The sequence below is a fragment of the Nothoprocta perdicaria genome, unplaced genomic scaffold, assembly GCF_003342845.1.
Source record: "Nothoprocta perdicaria isolate Ctin4 unplaced genomic scaffold, notPer1 scaffold_5, whole genome shotgun sequence".
Taxonomy (NCBI): domain Eukaryota; kingdom Metazoa; phylum Chordata; class Aves; order Tinamiformes; family Tinamidae; genus Nothoprocta; species Nothoprocta perdicaria.
This window is the reverse complement of record NW_020455754.1, coordinates 4,002,847-4,021,901: the sequence shown is the minus strand read 5'-3', so window position 1 is coordinate 4,021,901 and position 19,055 is coordinate 4,002,847. Positions and strand designations below refer to the sequence as shown.

Sequence of the window (19,055 nt, the reverse complement as noted above, 5' to 3'; positions counted from 1 at the left end):
GTAGCTCAAAACTCAAAGCCCTCCTGCAAAAGGGGTTCATGTCAGAGCTGCTGGATTTCTACAACTTCAGCCCATCCCTTACACAATGCACACCATGTCCCTGAAGATGGAAATGACACATCACTCATTCAGTGTTCCTTGCAGCTGGTACCACGCACACAAGTTGCTCAGATCAACAGGGTTTGATCCATACCTTATGTACACTATTTTCCTCTAGAGTCTAATGTGCATCAATAGCTCAATCTATTTGTGAATCCTACAGACAGGGAAAATTACACAGCAAGAGCTGCAGATTTAGGGTTGCATCATTCACATAATATACAGAAGGGACAAATAACTCAATAATCTAAGAATTCCTGACCTTAAGCCAGACCACAGGGTGTGTTTTGACTTTCACTTCATTAAGAGGGCGCTGCTCAAGTAGCTATTTCCCAGACCCTCTCAACAACTGATAATATGTGGATTTATTTGTCTGATCCTAATTGCTGTTTCCCCATTCAGAATGCCACAGAGCAGATGATAGTCTGGACGAAAAAGCAACTGAACCAGTTTCTCACCTGAGAAGGGAAAATCGAGAGAGAGAGAGGGGGGGGGGAGGGGGGGGKGAAAACCAGCAAGCTCAGCCAGCAAGATGCAGGTAACAAGCACAGCACAAAAGCACCAGCCGAGGTTTCTGCAGGGCTTCTCACACTGCTGGCATCTCTAGGATTTCACAGAACAGCAACCACGTCAGAACTATCCATGCAGTCTGTACATGTTCTTTACTCAGCTGTCATATACATACACATGAGGACAGTGGAAACACTAAGAAAGAGAAGCCACTGGACCAGACTATAGTATTATGCTGCATTCTGGATAACGTTCAGAAGAAAGCCCCTTACCACATACCTCTGCCAAAATTTAAGATTCACTCAAAATATGCTACTGTGAATATTTAAGCAACTACTCAGCAAACAACTGCTGTATCTGTTCTGTTCAGTATCTTGCTCTTTGCTCTCTAGCATCCACACATACCTGGGAAAGTGCAACCTTATTTCAGACTCTGCTTACATGTAAAGACTGCCTGCTCTTTATCTCTCCACTCAAACTGGGTTGTAAACCAGTTGTAAGTTACAGGGCTTCCATACAGACAAATCCATCACAGGTCTCCACAACTGCCTGTTTGTATGTCAGCAGATCATTAGGTACATCTACCTCTTTGCAGCATGGATGCAGCAGGTCTTTGCAGCATGGATGGCACTTACAGCTCCCAGCTTGATATTCTACTCTGATTTTCCCTGTGAACCCTTTTGGACTCACATTACAATACCTGCTGTCCCCAAACTGCTAATTAATCTCTGCACCATGAACAGTACAGGTATGTTCTTGAGGGAACATACTTGCACCTTCTAAGTGTCTGGAAGGACTTCAACAAGCAACATGACTTTGGCCACAGTGGCAAAATTACTTTGCAACAGAGAACTTGATCAAGCTTGTTCAGTCAGACATTCTCAGGACTGTGCTGCAGTACCAAGACCAAATCCAGTGCTTCAGCAGTGGAACTCAAATGAAAACTTAAGCTAATCAGAGGTCTAGAGCGCCAATGCTTTATGCTCCTGCTAGATGGACCTCCAAGTTGTTTGCCAGGGCCTTTAGCACTCTGGACTTTAACCTCTGCAAAAGCACACAGAAGAATATAACTGAAGAACTGCTGGACTGAATAAGGTAGGGCCCAAGAGGAGGCTAAAATAACTTCCAGCATTGCACCTATAAAGGGAACACAAGTCTTCTTACAAAGGTTCAAATTAAGATTATTCAACATGGGATATTCAATGAGATCACTCAGAATTCTACAACTGAAAAAAAAAATCAGGTTTGAGTTTTGGTCCTGTCTACATTAGGGAAGATCTACAAAAAGTTTGCCACTAGTGTGCAYGAATGACTGTTGAAGAACTGTAGCTTAAATGAGGCCAGATCAGATTTAATTCTCCATTTCTAACGAACTGTTTTTTTTTTTTTATTATTTTTTTTTTATTTTATTTTTTTTTTTCGCTCTGGAGACAACAGCATGTACCTTAGTGGATCATTCCAGCAGAGTGAGTAGCAAACTACAAAAGAACAGAGTTCCAGCACTTGACACAAGTGAATGAGACAAGCTCCTCAACCCATTTATGAAATGTGAGCATCTATTACATCAGAGCAGGTGGAGCCAAAACAAGAGATTCAAAGGTATATGGGACAGATTTRGAGCTCTCCGTAATGCTGGCTCTCTCAACTGCATGCTGAGTTTCAATAGCACCTTTACCAATAGTAAATGTATCCTCCTTTAACTTGTGCTTTTGTATTCATCTGCCTACTGGATCAGCAGCTCTACTCCACTCTTGTGTGTGAAGATGAGTAGTTATTTTCACTTCTGAAAGCACTAACAGAACCTGTCCAAATCATGAGTCAAATACGTGTGTACGAGGCAGATTTCTCACCAGCAGCATGGAAGACACCTGCTTCTTTGCCCTGAACTGCCCAAGCTTCTCATCTCRTTCCTGCTGATTTGCACTTCAGCTGCGTTCCTCAAAGACTCCCCGATAAAGCACAGGGAACACTACCCTACAGCGCTGATTTCCCATGCAAACTACAGAACTCCCTATTAGCACTTACCTAATGTTTTTCATAATCTCAGTGTGCTTTACAGACATTAAGCGAAGCTTATTTATATGCTAATATTCCAGCGTTCCCACACAAGATATTTCCTAAAAGAAGCCGGGAGCAGAGTCAGAAGACTACAAAGTGATGCTTAGACTTGTTAGCATGAGAAAAGGGTTTTGGAAGTAGGTGTACAAGCAGCAGACTAATGAGACGTCTGCACTGAGAAGCGAAGATTACAGAGAGACTCTGGGTAAGTGTTTAGGGCGAGTCGCAAATTGGGTGTGCACACATGCAACTCCCACCTATGATGCGAGTTCCTTGGAAGCAGGCTAAAGAAGTACTGTAATCTGCCCTTATTGAGAAATCAGGAATTATTACATAACTTGCAACACCAGGTGCAACTCTATCCATGGGACAAGTGCACATGTTGAACTTCTTCCCAGCAGGGAGCTGGCAGTTCTAAGTCTAACCTGTGTCCCACAGAACAAATTTGGCTAATAGACACCTGCTTTAGCACTATGATGAAGTGAATTGAAAGAGCTTGACTGGTGCCACGGTAAAGACAGTAGAGAATAYGTTTTCCCTTAATATAATTACTGTTCCTCAGCAAGCACTCTCTTAGGAAAAGCTTGCAACATTAGTACTAAAAGCACTACTGTACAGTATTTTACAGTACGAGGAATCCTCATTTCTACTCCCAGCATGATCACACACACAGTTTTCCAAACGCACTTTCCATTTCAGATGAGAATAGCAAAGCTAGTCTATGATGGAACACTGCTCCTTCCTGATGTGGTGGCATGTGAAGAGACTGAGTTTACAATGCACAAACACCAAGGAGGGATTTGATAATCCATGCAGTTTCTCCTGCGTCTTACCACACTGCACATGGCCCTTCCATAACACTGAGCAGAGAGTCTAGCACCAGAGTTGCTCCAGCTGCATTTGGTCCCCTGCTGACAGGGAGTTTTCAGGGAAGAGAACTCACCTGCAACTTGTCCCCAAAGGAGAGCTTGTGGATGATGTGAGTCATGTCAGGATTCTGAGGCTGCGCAGTGGCACTGTGTGTTGACACATGAAAGTTACCAGGGACCTAAAAATTAATCAAGACAAGGAAGACAGAACTTCACATATCCCTCAAGGCATTGCTAAGCTCTGTGATATGAAGCAGAAATGCCCAGATCCATACAGCCTGGCACACTGTATGGATTTAGCAGTGGATAATCYCATCAGCAAGACACACTGAAACACCCTCCTGTGCTTGTCCAACATGACCATCGCACACCTGGTGGAGAGAGCAGTCACATCCCAGGTGTCCTCTCATCGCTACTGCTGCTGCCTACGGGCTGGTCATAGACCACTCCCAGCCTCAGGGATTCCTAGAACTTAAGGCTATGTCTTTCATCCTCATTAAAATGAGATTCATGCCTTTGGCAGGCAATGGTTGCTTAACATTTTCCTCCCACATCTCAGACTTGCAAACGGGYCCACTGTTGCAGAACAGCCTTCAAAAGCTGTGGATATGTTGATGTGTTCTTACCATAGCACCAGTTACAAGAAACCTTGCAGTTGAGAAGATTTGGAGTAAGAAACAGATTGTGGGGTTTTTTTTTTTGTTTGTTTGTTTGTTTTTAAATCCACAGGCTTCATATACAAACTAAGCTATATCTTGAGGTTCCAACTCTGGCAGTAACCCTTTTCTATACAGATTTATTTCATTTTTGATAGATATAAACACTAAKTCCTGAAAATAAGGGTTTCATCTCAGGACTCCAGTTGCCAAGACAGCAAATGAGCCCTGATGTCATTTGAAGTGGATCACTCTGGCATGCACACACTTCCAGGTCATCAGCCCTAAGCCATGAAGACTTTCAGTAGATTCAGCTTGGTCATGGTTATGGAAGATGCAAAAACCATTTCCTATCAGAAAAAACACAGGGAATTAAACAGGCTTGATTGGCAATCCCTTTGACAGCACTGAAAGGCAGTCTGACACATTCTAGGACAACAGTGGGAGGACTGTTATACAACTGGTGCCCACTGTCCTCTCTGCAGACATTTCACCAACAGAACTGCCAGGGGCTGAATGCTGCTTCCAGAAAAGCTAATTTAAATCACTTGAGAAACAGCTGGGTACTTTAGGAAGCACTTTCAGGTGTGGGTGTAAGCTATGACGTATGCAGGCTAAGTGAACAGGGCAACAGACTTCACAAAAACAGCAGATAATCACCTCACTGTTGCCTTGCACCCCTTCACTCCAGGTTGGGTGCCTTGCTGGGTACTGTCGCATTCTCAGGCTCTAATCACGGCTCCTATCACTAACTCCATTCAGCCACTGAAGCCAACAGGAAGCTCGGCAGCTGTGAAGCTCCTTGCAGGACCAGTGCCTTCCAACATAAGCTCTTCAAAGAAGGGACTGTCTCTGTGTATCTACAGAGCCCTGCAGAAGATGGTCTGACCACCATTCACAGTCAAGTTTCTAGGCAGGGCCTTGTCCCACCCTAGGTTATACAGAATCTGTAAAACTTCTGCCAAGAGACATGAGGTGTTCAGGCTTTCAGAGCCAGAAGCCTTACATTAAGCCTCTTCTCTCTGATACTGGCCACAGCCAGTACATGGCACAACGTAAAGTGGCCTTGCACAAACAAGCAGCAAAGGGAACTTCTCACTGTCACACACAGGAACCCCCTGTTGAGTTGCCTTGCTGAGCAGAAAGCACCACATAAGCCTAGGAAAATAAAACAAACAAGCAAGCAAAAACCCTAAGCATTTTAGCTCTGGACTTTGGGGATTAGCAGAACAAGAACTACCTTCCAATGAACCCTTTACCAGATTTGTGGACCATCAGTTGGCCAGCAGTTTTGGTGGCAACAAGGTGAGCAAAGAATTTTTTTTTTTAAAGTCCCTAATTCTTTCCAAGCCACAGAATCAGCAGGAGGTTATTTTACTCTTATTTTTACTCTTATTTTTAGATGTTATTTAGCATGACCTGGGAGGAAAAGAAAGAAGGAGGACTCTGTAGCCTGTGGTACATGAGGAGGCGTGAATAAAGGGTGCGCCCTGCTTAGGACATCAGAGAGCCCCACCTCTGCCTCCCCCACCCCAGCTAGTCATCTCTAGCATTACATAGCAAGATTATCCAATTCTGAGCACACCCATCCCAGAGAGGAGCCTCCTCCAGGCCTGGATTTTGAGAGAGAAGCAGAGCACCCCTACGGAGCACGCGCAAAGGCCTAAACATCTCAGCGCGGAGCCGTTTCTGTTGGCCTGGCATCCTCCAGCAGGGAACATTCCTGTCATTCTGTGGCTCTTGGAACTAGAGAGGTTTGGATAAGGACATTGCCAAAGACCTCTGCGCAGTGAGTCACATTTTGGAGGTGCTAAAGTTGCRACAAATAAACACAGAAGACGGTTTGTATTCACAAGGAGATCAAGCAGCCCCCTAAATCTCAGGGCAGCTTCATGGAAAGTGAGAGCACTGGCCACAGGGCTACTCAGTGCTATTAAGGTAATGCTACCCGGACTATCTGGTCTGGAGAACGGTACAAATGACCTGAGCCAACGTGTTCTCTGTGGGTCTATCTATGAAGCCTCCTTTCCACATGTTTTTCATCATCATCTATTCTCTGCAAGCCAAGACATCGACACACACAGATTTTCAGGAACATTTTACAAACGGATCTTGCCCACACCTCTCCAAGCAGAATACTCACTGTCATTCCTACTCACCTTGTTGATGCTGAAATGGCCCTCAAACCTGCAGCCATCCCCATTGTTGAGAGGTATTTTCATAGAGTTGTCRATATGACCCACTTCATGCCTGCCCATTTCATCCTGGATGTCTAGTCCAACTACTGCATGGGTGGAAAAGGAAGAGGCAACAAARCAAAAATCAGATTGTATAGGAAAGGTATGTACTGTCTTTTACAGAAAAGCAAAACAAAACAAAGAAATAAAACCATATCTTTTCCTGGCAATGACTAAATGCACCTGTCAAATATTGTCATAGCAAATCTTCTGAATGGATTTTATAACCAAAGTTTTCAGACTGCTTATTTGACACTAATTTAACTCCTTTATCTTGCTATGTGAATTCAGCCTTGACTTTACAAAATCAAGGTAATCAAGGAAGATAATGTGCAAAAGTCAACAAACAGATGGTCCATTCAGAGTTATAAATATAACTAGGGAGATTCCTTGCTGTCAGACACAAAAGGTCACTAAAAAAGGGGAASAAGACCTAGAGAGAGGCCAGTGAGGAAGGTCAACCACTAACCAGAGCTGCAGAGAGTTTAGAGGGAAAAAACACTTGTTCTGGCCCAGAACACAAAGCAAGGAGGTATTGGTTAAACCTGCAGCTACTTCATCTCCATCCTGTAAGAGAAGAAGGGCTGCTGCTCTACTGCCAATTTAGGCCTATTTCACTTATCACATAAAATACAATGAAAAAGAAAAGGAGGAGTAAAAGAGGGTACTTACGTTCACAATGCAGGTTTGGTAAACTGATATTCAGATTCACTTCTATTTTCCCTCCACTGTCTTTGTCTGGGTCATCCACATAGAGCTCATTAACTCTGAAGGACAGAAGACCAAGAGTAGGGTCATGAACATAGACAGTTTCCGCTGAAAGAACTTGTGGGGAAAGGGGAAAATGAGTCTTTAGAGCATTGGGTTTGACTCTGTGACATTTGTGACCAAGAGTTACAGAGTAAGGGTAGGAATTGTCCACGCAATTGCTCGGGAACAAACCATAAGTTATTTTTACTCCTTGCTTGACAACTGCAGTGTACGGAGGCTCCACACATCTCCTCTAACAGAAAAAAAGAAAAATAAATCCTCCTAATTTCCTGACCCTCCATCCTGACTCTCCGTAGCAACACAAAACAGAACCTAGTGTTTAAGAGGCAACAGGCCAGTGCTGCATACCTGGGCTGTTACTCCTTTGAGGAAGGCGGAAAGCGCGTGCTCTTCTATGGCATAAATAGGTTTAGAGAAAGGCTCCTCTCAGCTATTGATTTGTGTAACTACTATCTGTTTTTGCCACCCAGTTGCCACAGCAGCAGCAAGGGCAGGCTCCGTGGCAGGCTGCAGAGCATTCAGACTTGTTATTAACCATGCCAGGCTGGAAAGCTGCCTGAGCTCCTTCCATCTCTCCGCTTGGCACTGCTGGCGCTCCCTTTTTGGGCACCAAGGCCTCCCTCCTGTCCTTTCCTCTACTTGTATCTCTCTCCTTAATGTCTTATTTCAGTCCACAAAATGTTAACTAAAACCAACAAATAAAACCGAGGAGAAAAGGATTTGAGCCAGGAAACAGATGGGATGAAACATCCTGAATAGCAGGAGCTAATACACTAGGCAACCGTCTCCYAAAGAGTAAAGCTGTTTATAGCACCCAGAGGGCTGGCACATACTTCACAGAAGACAAAATACAGATAAAAAGTAAAAGGAATACAAGATTATAAATATTTGTTGCTGACGCATACTATCCATTCGACACTTAGCTTATAAACCAAAAAAATATGCCCAAAGCATAGCAGCATTACCAAAGTGGTCCTAGAAAATGCATTTCAGGGAAAACTACCACACTTAACCAAGACGACTGTGACAGTTCCCAACAGTTGCTCCCTCTCAGTGCAACCCTGTTCAGCCTCATCAAGTGAGAAAATTTGGCAATTTATTTCCCAGTAGGAGGGATCGTAAAACGGTGGGAACTTCTGTTCAGGCAAGCTCCATAAAACTGACTTCACCAGTAAGAGCTTAGCATGACTTTTATTTAATGCTCAGTGTATGCAACACCTGGACAAGCCCTTGCCAAGAAGTATCCATGCTAATGGACAAACTAGATTAAGGGCAGCTGTAAGACAGTTAAAGTGATTTGCTTTTGGTGATACATACATGGTGGACAATAATGACCTGTTCACCCTGGGTTATTCAGAAGAAACAAGTCTTCAGATGGAGAAGCACACAGCTGCCAACTTTATTTTGCTAAGATAATTATTCACAGGTCAGTGGGGTTTACAGACAGTCATTTAAAACCAGCATAGTATGTGTCTTCAGCTTCACCACCCTACCTTTCTCTGGTTCTAATTGGCCTGAAAAGTTGCTTGCAATCCTTACTCAACGTATTTTTCAAGTGATTAATAAAAATGACACAGAGGGAGGGGCAAGATTGCTCATCAGTGACCTAGTTAGAAGCTTCTTGACTGAGCCCTCTCCTTCCAGGTGGAATGCATTAAATCTACACATTCATTACTGACGGATTAGCTGGTGTGCRGGATTAGGTCATACTTCCAAATACGGGCGTGAGGAGCAGCTCCAGCCAGGAGCACTAATTCCCAAAGCCATGYACCTTTCTGCACTTGGAGTCCTCCCATCAACAGAGCCCTCCCAGTCGCCAGCCAACCTGTTTCATAAGAGCACCTGGCTTCTCCCCAGCTCTCTGTCGTCTGAGACGCAGACCATGCCCGGCCRGTGCTGCAGGCAGCTTAGCAGTCCTGGCCAAAAGGAGCATGTGCATTTGTGGAGGAGCACTTCAGGTTAGGCAGCTTGGATTCCACCTCTCTGGACTGAAACTCTAGGAACGTTAGATCTGCATTCGGCAATCTCCAGCTCTGAACCAGTCAGAAGTGCAGGCAGGTGTGGTCTGTGAGCATGCAAATGCACACAGGCCTCTCCGTGATAACAGAGAGACATGGCTGTTAGTAGAAGTCAACGCTTGTACTCGGAGCCAAATGTTTTACATGGGAAAACAAAGCGATGAAGTCACTCGGGTGCAGACCGSATCACTGAGGCACACAGAAGTAGGCCAGTTTGTCCATGTTACACATCCCACTAATTGTGCAGACAAAGGCAACTTGCTTCCTGTCCCGAGCTCCAGTCACTAGACCAACAGTTCCCAATGTGTCCCTTGGGCAGGGCCACTTCCTCCTTTGCTTTCTCTGACAGACCCCTGCTCCTCCCCTACTCACATTCCCAACTTTATAGCCCTACAATCACTTCTCTGACACCCAACAGTTTGTAACATCTTGTCCTTGCTTCACATATTCCTCCTCCAGGGAGGAACCTGGATGGAGCTGGCAGAGAATTGGCACTCATGGCACAGTCACTATCCTTCTCACCAAGGCCATGAATCCAAAGGGCTCTCAGACTCCCTGCTATTTAACCAGCCTCCCACCCAGTGATGTTGAGAGATGCAGTGTTTGCCACCCCTGGCAACTCCTGCTGGAGGGATAATGTCTCCAGTAGAAGAAAAGAGGCTAGATTCTCTTCCTGGAATCTGAAGGGTCCCAAAACAACAGGGATTAATCATGAATTTGGGAAATAAAGGAAAAAAATCTGAGATCAGACAGGAATCTGTAAATATAGATGGTTCATATAGCTCTTCAGAGAGAAGAGCATCTAGAGTTGTACTGTGACTACCAAGATGGCACATACCTCCTCCAAAGACCCTAAGGAGACAGGATTTGGCATTTTGCTGGTTGCTGGTAAGGGCTGCTCAAGTGAATTGGCACAACAATGCAGTGGTGAGGGGCAAGCGCAGCGCAGGCAGCAGGTCTGCCGAGAGGTGTCCCACTGCAGAGCCTCCCCTCACGGTTTCAAGGAAAACGGGAGGAAAGATTCTCGAATCAGCAGGAGCCGTGATCCACACAGAAAGAATCTGCTTCACTTCTAGAAAGAGCTGCTCTGAAATGCTTCACATTCCTGGGCTTCTCTGTGGCTCATCCTGTTCRCTTACAAACTCTTAACATGACATGAAGTAAAAATTGGAGAGATTCTTTGGCTAAGATTGAAGATTGTGCAAATGGCACGCAAGAGAAGGAGAATGAAAGGGGGAAGCTGCAGCAAAGGGACTTAATATTTCTTAATGATCTTATCCAGTGAAAGACAGCCCTGTTCTTCATGCTTTAGATTTATGATACAACAGCTCTGTTTCCCCAGAAACAGACTTGCCCAGCAGATGTTATTTTCTCCCAGCAACCTTGGCCACGAGCACGAGACTTCAGCACTTCAACAGCTGAAGAGCCCACATCCCTTTGAGTACAAGAGGAGACAAAAGTGCATCAACCTTTCTGAACTTCCAGCTCCGCCCAAGACAGCCTTTCCTTGCCCTCTGCCTTCCTTGGCCTAGCCTTTACTTCAGAGAAATTCTACCCTTTTTGCTCCCTCTTTCGCATTGAGCAACCAGACAGACTCTCTCCTCTCCAGTTACCTGCCAAACAAACAGAAAATACAAGTGCTGACTCCAGCAAGTCACCCTGCAATTCACCTTGCTCTCCAACTCCCAGGAAGCAGGTTCTGGCCTCCAGCACCCGAAAACTAAAGGGAAAAATAATTATTCTTTCTCTATGGAGTCCAAAGCTCCTCAAGAGACTTTCTTAGTGAGCTCTAATCAACCAACAGCCTCCAGGATCATGACAGCCCAAGCTGAGACACTTGCACTACCTCTTTCTCAGATGTTCCAAACCAGAAAAGAGACAACTTCAGACAAATGAACCATCTTCAGTTGATGCTCAGGAACAGTAAGCAAGTCAATTTTCTAGTGTGTAGCAAGTTACACATGCACCATATTGCTCTGCCATGTGTAAGCTTCTTGTAACATCCGAATCACAGCCAAAACTTCACTTAGAAGGTCTTTGCCCCACATTTGGTCTCAGCTCAGCAACTGTCCTACAAAGGAAGGAACTCCAATTCTGCAGAAGGCAGGAAGGGAAGAAGAAGGGTTCCAAAGACATCGATGTATATTTGAGTCAGAGATTACAAATGACATCACGACGTGACCTTCCTCTTCCTGCTAACCCACACAGGTACATTAGGCCAGACGCCTAACAGCGCTTCACAGCCATGCAATACCTTGTATTAGGTAACCTCCGAGGTACTAGGCAAACATCAATTAAGCTTCTTAACACCCCTGAGATGTAGGCAGCTAAGTATTACCATCCTACAGAAAAGTCAAGTGTCTGTCTCAAGGTCACCAGTGGCAATAATGACAACTCTCATTCCCCTCTAGCTGCTGGGGGACAGTCTACCTTCTTGTCTGCCTAGCTCCAGCACTTCAGCAGCCTCAACCAGATGAGCTAATGGAAATGGAGCTGTCTACCTTATCTTAATGCCTGGGACCTGGATGTGAACATAGAAACTCTAGCACTGACCCCTCCACCAGCAACAAATACTCAGAGATTACAAAAGCCGGCAGGACCTGCTGCACCAGGATCACACTGYTGTTCAGAGTAGGGGCACTTTGACCTTGCAAGCTGCTAAGGTCAACTTTCATGGCCAAGAGCCATAAAACACATTCCACATACCTTGGGGAGCTAAGGGGCCAAGGAGCTCTCTAATTTCTCTGAAGGCAGGTATGATAACTAATCTCCTGTTCCATTGCAGGATCAATCTTAGGCATGCAAGTAAGTCCAGGATGAACAAGCAATATTGGTCTTGAAAGCTCCAGGCCTTTTGCTTCTTCCTGTGTTTGTGGTACCTGACAGCCTGCACAAACATCTGAGCTGTGCTGCATGTGACATCTCCTGATGCAGAGAGCTGGGCTGTGCGATGGTCACAGACTGGCCAAGGTATTCTTCAGAAAAATAAAAGCAGGCAGGTGTCCCAGGCACCTTAAACAAACAAATGATGCCGACACTGCTGCTGCTTTATCCTCTTATGCAAATATATCTGTTGCAGATATTCTACCCAAATAATTAACTGCCATGCAGGGGGATGCTGTCAAGCTGTGAACTTGCCACTTCAGCCAGTTCAGTGCCAGCTACTTCATTACAAAACAAAACAGATAAACAAACAAGCACTGCTGGGAATCATTCATTGCTTTCTACTTAATGTGCTGTATCTAGTCAACTGTAATTGAGCTGCATCATTCATACTATGAGTGTCAAATTCATACCTTCCTATCCCTTCCTCGGGCTGCCAATGCATGGCAAACTAAGTTAATTGCATCTTGTCTCCTTAGCAAAGGAATACTTGGAAAACTCTTATCAAACCTACAGAACATAACTCATGACCTAATTAAGGTCATAAAATGCAGGTTTATCTTCTTGCCAACTGTTTAATTCCAGGATTGATCTGGGTTAATTAGAAAAGGAGATAGATGATTTGCAACATAACATCAAGATGAGTGAGGAAGGCTGTTAAAGGTATTCCAAGCAACTTCTAGTCCTCTGTCTACTCTCAATCTRAGATTGATCCTGCCCAGGAAATACCACCTACATTTAACACTTCAGCTTTATTGTTCTAGCCATGTGAATCATTTGCCAAGTGGGGAAAATGCTCCACTCATATTGCCAACTGTGCAGAWGTCCAAGTGTGGAGCATAGACCTCCCTTTTTTTTTTTTTAATCTTTTACAGAATTCAGGCGTTTGCCATATTTTGTACTTTTTTGAGAATTTCAGTCATGCTCTCTGGTTTCCAGCACCATCCCACCCTCCTCTTAACTGCAACGATAGGTTGCGGCTGAGCAAAATACCAGAATCTCTTTGTCCATCACCACTTTGCTGCATGTTTCCAAAAGAGGAGAAAAGAAAAAAGGCAGCCTCATCTATGATGCAAGCTTGTCTTTCTTCCCTGGCTGCTCAATGCACTGCCTGTCAGGATCATGTAACTGATACAGAAAATGAGAAACTCAACTTTCTAGCTGACCTGGGGCTTGTCCACAGAGGAATGGGTGGCAGAGCCTGAAACAGCATAGAGCTTGAGGTTGACAGAGCCCTGGCACAGGCTGCCCAGGGAGGCTGTGGAGTCTCCTTCTCTGGAGGTCTTCAAAACCYGCCTGGATGCCGCCTTGTGCCCCATGCTCTGGGTGTCCCCGCTGGAGCAGGGAGGTTGGACTAGATGATCTCTAAGGTCCCTTCCAACCTCACCCATCCTGTGGCTGGGTGAGTGCAGCGAGCTGCGCCTCGTGCGGCTTCCCGGCGGCAGGAGCTCCCTGGCAGCACCGCGACCCTGCTGCTCGCGGGCCCGGCCGCGGCACAGCCGCCGCGCTGCACACTGCAACCTGCCGCTCTCCGTGTGAGGACTGTCGCTCCCGAGATGAGGATGCCATTTCCTGGTCTCTGCTACCTCGACAACTCTTTAGCAGCTGAGACTACAAGAACTAAGATAATGGCCTTTCGACTCAGGTAAGAGTGGCCAAACTGAGATTTCCAGTAACAACAGGAATTTATGTTGCTTTGGTCACATGAATATAGAAGCAAATCCAGCAGTGGGTAGAAGCCAGCAACAGCTAAGGGTTAATGTAGTGCAGAGCAGATCTTTTCTCATGTTACAGCACACAAGCACAACCAGCCATATTAGCCTCTCACTTCAGATGCAGGCACCAAAGAAATCTCCCGTTGGTAAGAATCAGACAGTGAATCCCGTGGATGTTATTGCTGTTATGCTTGGTGCTGGGCTTGCCCTGCAGCAGGCTGTCACAGGCACACATACCAGGCACAGTTACTTGGCGTAACAGGGTTATGATGCACACACAGACCCCACAGCAGCAACCTGGCACATCTCTAACGTAAGGTACACGGTCACAGCCACTTCACTCGGAAAAAAACAGATAAATAAAATCAAAACAAACAAAAAAACACTGTCAATTCCTCCTTGCCATCAAAGCTGTTCAGTTATCTCTGTGCAATCTTGCTTTGTCGAGTGCATGGCTGCTTTAAGGGAAATATTGCACAAGGGGAGAAACACTGATGCGGTTTCATAGTGCAGGTAGCACTGGCAAAGCAGGAGAGCTCACCCCGGGTAAGTTAGCACAAATCAGTGTACTCTGGTTAATCATTCAGATCTTGGCTCACAGCAGGAAACTTCAAGTTTGCAGGGATATTTGTTGTGGAAAGCTCTTGATATGGAAGAACTTTGAGGCTTGCAATAGAAGTTGATTGGAATGCAGCAATTTGCATGTACACCATCTTCTGTATCTTCAAAAGTATATCATACAGGGACAACCAAGCCTCAAAATGTTTGGGGGAGATAATATTCCCCGCCACTGCTATCTGCCACCACTCCTTTCATAGTGGCAGTATAGGGTTCTATAGCTGCACACAGCTCCACACTCTTACAGGCCTATTCCCAACCACAGGACTATGCTGCTGGAATGCTTCTCATCGACTGTCCAAATGCACCTTTGGAAGGGAAGCACGGGAGGTTGGGGGCACCTTTGAACACCCCAAAACACAGCTTCCCAGAAAAGCAATGAGTAAGGACTGGAAAAAGAAAAGTTTACTTCATCTTTCAGAGTTACTGAACTAGGAAGTACTTTGTTGCTGTCACATTCTGAAATATTTCCATTGTCAGAGAGGGAGCCTCTTCATAAATACAGTGGGTGATCTGTTCCCAGCAGGAGAGATTCTGATGACCTCCAACTCATCAGGAGTTTTTCACATTTTGCAAGTTATTGTGTCGGAAGGTCCATGAATCAGTTTCTGGCATTTATTTGTCTCAGCCTCTTCCACGACATCCTCACTAAAATTTCACTGTTTGAACGCATATAAACACCTCTTCCTCAAGCAGCCCCCGCTGGGAAAGGCAGTTTACCATCTCTCTGAGGTTTTAATGAGAATCCTGTCAGCTGAGTGTTCAGGAACTTACAGCACTTCCAGTGTCTTTATGGAAAATATAYAACGCTATTAATGAAGTTACAATGTAAAAAAAGAATGAAGAGGTCTCAAACAATCACAATTTTGCTGTTCAAAAAGAAATGATTACACAACTCACTACACAAAGGCATATAACTCAATTAATTTGATCAGATTTTAGTGTTACTAATGTCCCTAGTAAAACATGTTAAAAAAACAAAAACAAAAAAAAAGAGAGAATGAGATCTGAGACCAAAGAATACTATATTTTTTTACTTCTTTTTTAATTCAACTCTAGAGAGAAGCATTGAGAAGGGGATCCCAACTATTTTAAAAGCAAAAGCATAGGACTGAATTCAAAGGAAGAGGAGGGGAGTAAGAAACATAAGACTTCAACTCTGAACTAAATGAGCAATAGAAACAAAAAAAATAGTTGGACCTAGATACCAACACTGTCTAAAGGTTGAGCATTACTCAAAGTTACAGTTACTCCTGAGATGATACTCTTATTCCTCATCATGGTCACACAAAAGCAATGAAAGACTCATGGGGCTATCAGACCCAGCACTAAGCGAGACAGGTCAGAACCTGGCACACGACTCCAGGGCACTCAGGGCTGCTTTGCCCAGCGGGGATGGCTGCTGCTCTCTGGACCACCCTGCACATCTGATGGAAGCTCCACCCTTCCTAACTCTCCAGGAATCATGCATCACACTAGTGAGCTCACTGTTGCATCAGGAGGGTGATGGAGAATGAGTCCTAGAACCCAAAACAAAAGTACTCAAGTTACGAGTTACTAAGGAAAGTCTGCGTTAAAGCAGGAGGAGCAAGAGGGGAAAAAAAATCTAACTAAAATATTTGTTCTATGAGTGATTTTTTTAAAAAGGAGKTTTTTTTCATTTTGCTCAGAGTAAGGTCCTGAAGAGGTTACCTAGGGACAACTCCTCTTCAGGCACTGAAGCCTGTCAAGTAAATTTCCAAGCAAGGCTCAACAGGCACGAAGAAAGAAGATAATATCCACACTGTGAGTAACCCTATCTGCACGAATCCAGCATTTAGTTCTATCTCAAATTTTAAAAAAGAAAAAAAGTATTATTAACATTCATTAAACTAAAAGTCACTCATATTTAAATGTAACTCTTTATTCTAAAGAGCATCACCAAAAACATCCAGTGAAGAATGTCAAAATGTAATCTCCCCTTAGTCCACAGGGGACTCATGGGAAAAAAACGTCTCATGGAAAAAAGGCATCTTGCCAGGCATCCCACTCTATCAGCAATGAAACTGCAGTCTCAGGGCACAGACTACACGGATTTCACCAACGGGCACCACACATTTAAAATATGGTGTCACTGATAAATAAGAATACAAATACGCTATTTTGCCAGAATCACTTTGAATGAAACAAGCACAGAAGAAAGTACTTAGGAGATGAGAGGAAATGTTCTCAGATGAGGTCAAGAAATGAACGGTTTCAAGGGGAAGAGGCATTGACCTCTTTAGCACCTATACTACCTTATACCTGATCACCACAGAAACTGGAAAGGGTCAGAAGCCAGGTACAGCCAGGGCAAAAGCCAGGTATAATCTGGCTGTGGTCAGATTAATGGTATAATCTGTGGTCACATCGAAAGTACTCCCCATGCTCAGAAGATAAATCTTGTATGCAGCTGATAAAACGTCAGGTAGGTTTGGAACAGCTTTCTCTAACAAAAATATTTTAGAGCTAGATTTGACTAGGATATACTAGTAAATTTAAAAGCTGAGCAAATCATTCAGAATCTGGACTCAACCAAAGAGAATTCAAAAAATATTATATAAATATTTGGACTACTAAAATTAGACACATTTATGCAAGATAACAGAATGAAGCATTAAAGAACCATATACACACATGCATTCATACAAAGAAAAATATCATTTTTACTTACATTTCAGTGGCTATGAATCCGGTGAGCTCAGACAGGAAGAGAAACAGTATAAAGAGACAGCAGCAGACAGAGACTGGAAAACAGAAGGATGGARGAAAAGGTTAGTCTTTTATCTCTAATAAAGAAACAAATTATTTTCATGCAGACAGATGATTCTCCCAACGAATGTGTCAGGGAAGACACTTGAGAATTCATGTTCTCTTTAAAGAAAGGGACTCTCAGGAGACTTCAAGGTGATACCACTGGACTCTCCCAAATCTTGTACCACAATATCTAATATCCTGCTGGGTATCTAATACTTTGTCTACCTTCAAACCTAAAGTGCAATTTCCATCTTCCCAGGGTTTCCTGTTTTCTCCATCTCCAGCACAATGCTGGTCAGCCAACCCTTTCTCCCTCYTGTTGGGCTTCTTGACATCTACTGAGCCTTTGTCCATAAGAATCAACATAATAAAAATCAACATCACCTTGTTTCACAAGCACACAGTCAGTTATGTAGCATACGATGGATTATGAGACATTCTTCTTTGTCAAGTCCTAAAGCCATGTATAAGYTGGGTCCCGAGTCCGGACCCAATGGACAAAGACAGTAGAGCAGAGGTGGGGATAACTGGAACAGTTTCATTAACACCCAAAGCCCTCCTAGTTTCTCCATTTGCAGATTCCCTTCAGGGAGGGAAAATTCCTAGTAAAGAAAATGCTAAATACCTAGAGAGCAATTCCCAAATCCTCTCTACAAAAGTTAACCTAGGGTTAGAAGAGGTAGCAGAGTGAACTGTATGTTTCTAGTTACTCTTCATCGGAAAACTACGTAAGACACTGTGCAGTGAGGTTCACACTGCAGACCTGCAGAGGAGGAGCTGGAAGGATGGACAGCTGTGAACCCTACTAAGCAGGGATGATCAGAGCAGACAAGGATGTGCCAACACACGGAGATAGGGCTGCAATGTGTATCTGTATTTAATATATTAACAAAAAAATAAAAAACAAAAAMCCCTTGAAGTTCACAATGAATCACTATACAAAAGAGTAAACCCAGAAATGACATGTTATTCTCACCTCTCAATCCCAGTAGAGTAATAATGACCAAGCACTCTTTGGAAATGAGCGCCTTACCATAGCTCTGAATTAAGATTGAGAAATCCATAAGAAAACCCTGTGCCTCAGCTTTATTCCACACGACCAACACGGCCTGAATACCCATTCCTTTGGGAGACACAAGAAAACAACTGGCTGGAGAGCAACTGCATCATAGTTCTGTGCTTGTCCAAACACCCTTGGTAGGGAGCATGAGAGGCAAGGGAAGGAAGGAGGAGGTAATTAAGACAAATACCGAGACAGACCCGTAAGTGACCCAAGGCCTTGTGCCTCATGCTTCACATTAGTCACACTCTGGTTCTGAGGAAAGAGAAACGCATTGCTTCCCCTTCCTCATCAGGGTTGTTGCAAGAGCGGATTCATTTACCAACTCCCTCAAAATTGCGAGGGATTAAAAGAGATGCCAAAAATCAATTAACAAGAACTAAGAAAGAGAAAAAAAGGGAAGAGGAAAGCCAAAAAACASTAGGAAAATGGGATCTGACAGGAGATGTTACTTTCCAAAGAGAAACCTTCTTAGACGGTCACGCAGTTGCTTCTAAGTCTTGGCCATCAAGACTCAGGAGGACACCCTGCTGTAACTCAGCTATGCTGCTAGCAGCGTGCAGGAGACAGCATGGAGGGAGGAAAAAGGTGGACCTAAAGCAGCAAATTCTTATGCGAACACACACACCTACGTAAGAGCACAAAAGAATCAAGCAGCCAGTCACAGGACAAGTTGATCTAGTGTTTCTTACTGCTAATCATCAAGCAGCAGAGACACAAGATCACTCATCTTTGGCAATATGCAGAGGGAAAATTCTTCACATAGAGACTGTTTCATCTTTGGTC

At 44.2% G+C, this 19,055-nt stretch overlaps 1 protein-coding gene across 1 annotated transcript in view; it reads right to left on the bottom strand.

The window, feature by feature from the left end:
* The window catches only part of ERGIC1 (endoplasmic reticulum-golgi intermediate compartment 1), a 52,837-nt gene that overhangs the window by 9,420 nt on the left and 24,362 nt on the right, over positions 1 to 19,055 (bottom strand). The window contains exons 3-6 of the mRNA XM_026047443.1: positions 17,127 to 17,199; positions 7,102 to 7,196; positions 6,352 to 6,476; positions 3,611 to 3,715 (exon numbers count right to left, since the gene is read on the bottom strand). Of these exons, the coding sequence (XP_025903228.1) occupies positions 3,611 to 3,715; positions 6,352 to 6,476; positions 7,102 to 7,196; positions 17,127 to 17,199 (398 nt within the window). The remainder of the gene's footprint in view (positions 1 to 3,610; positions 3,716 to 6,351; positions 6,477 to 7,101; positions 7,197 to 17,126; positions 17,200 to 19,055) is intronic.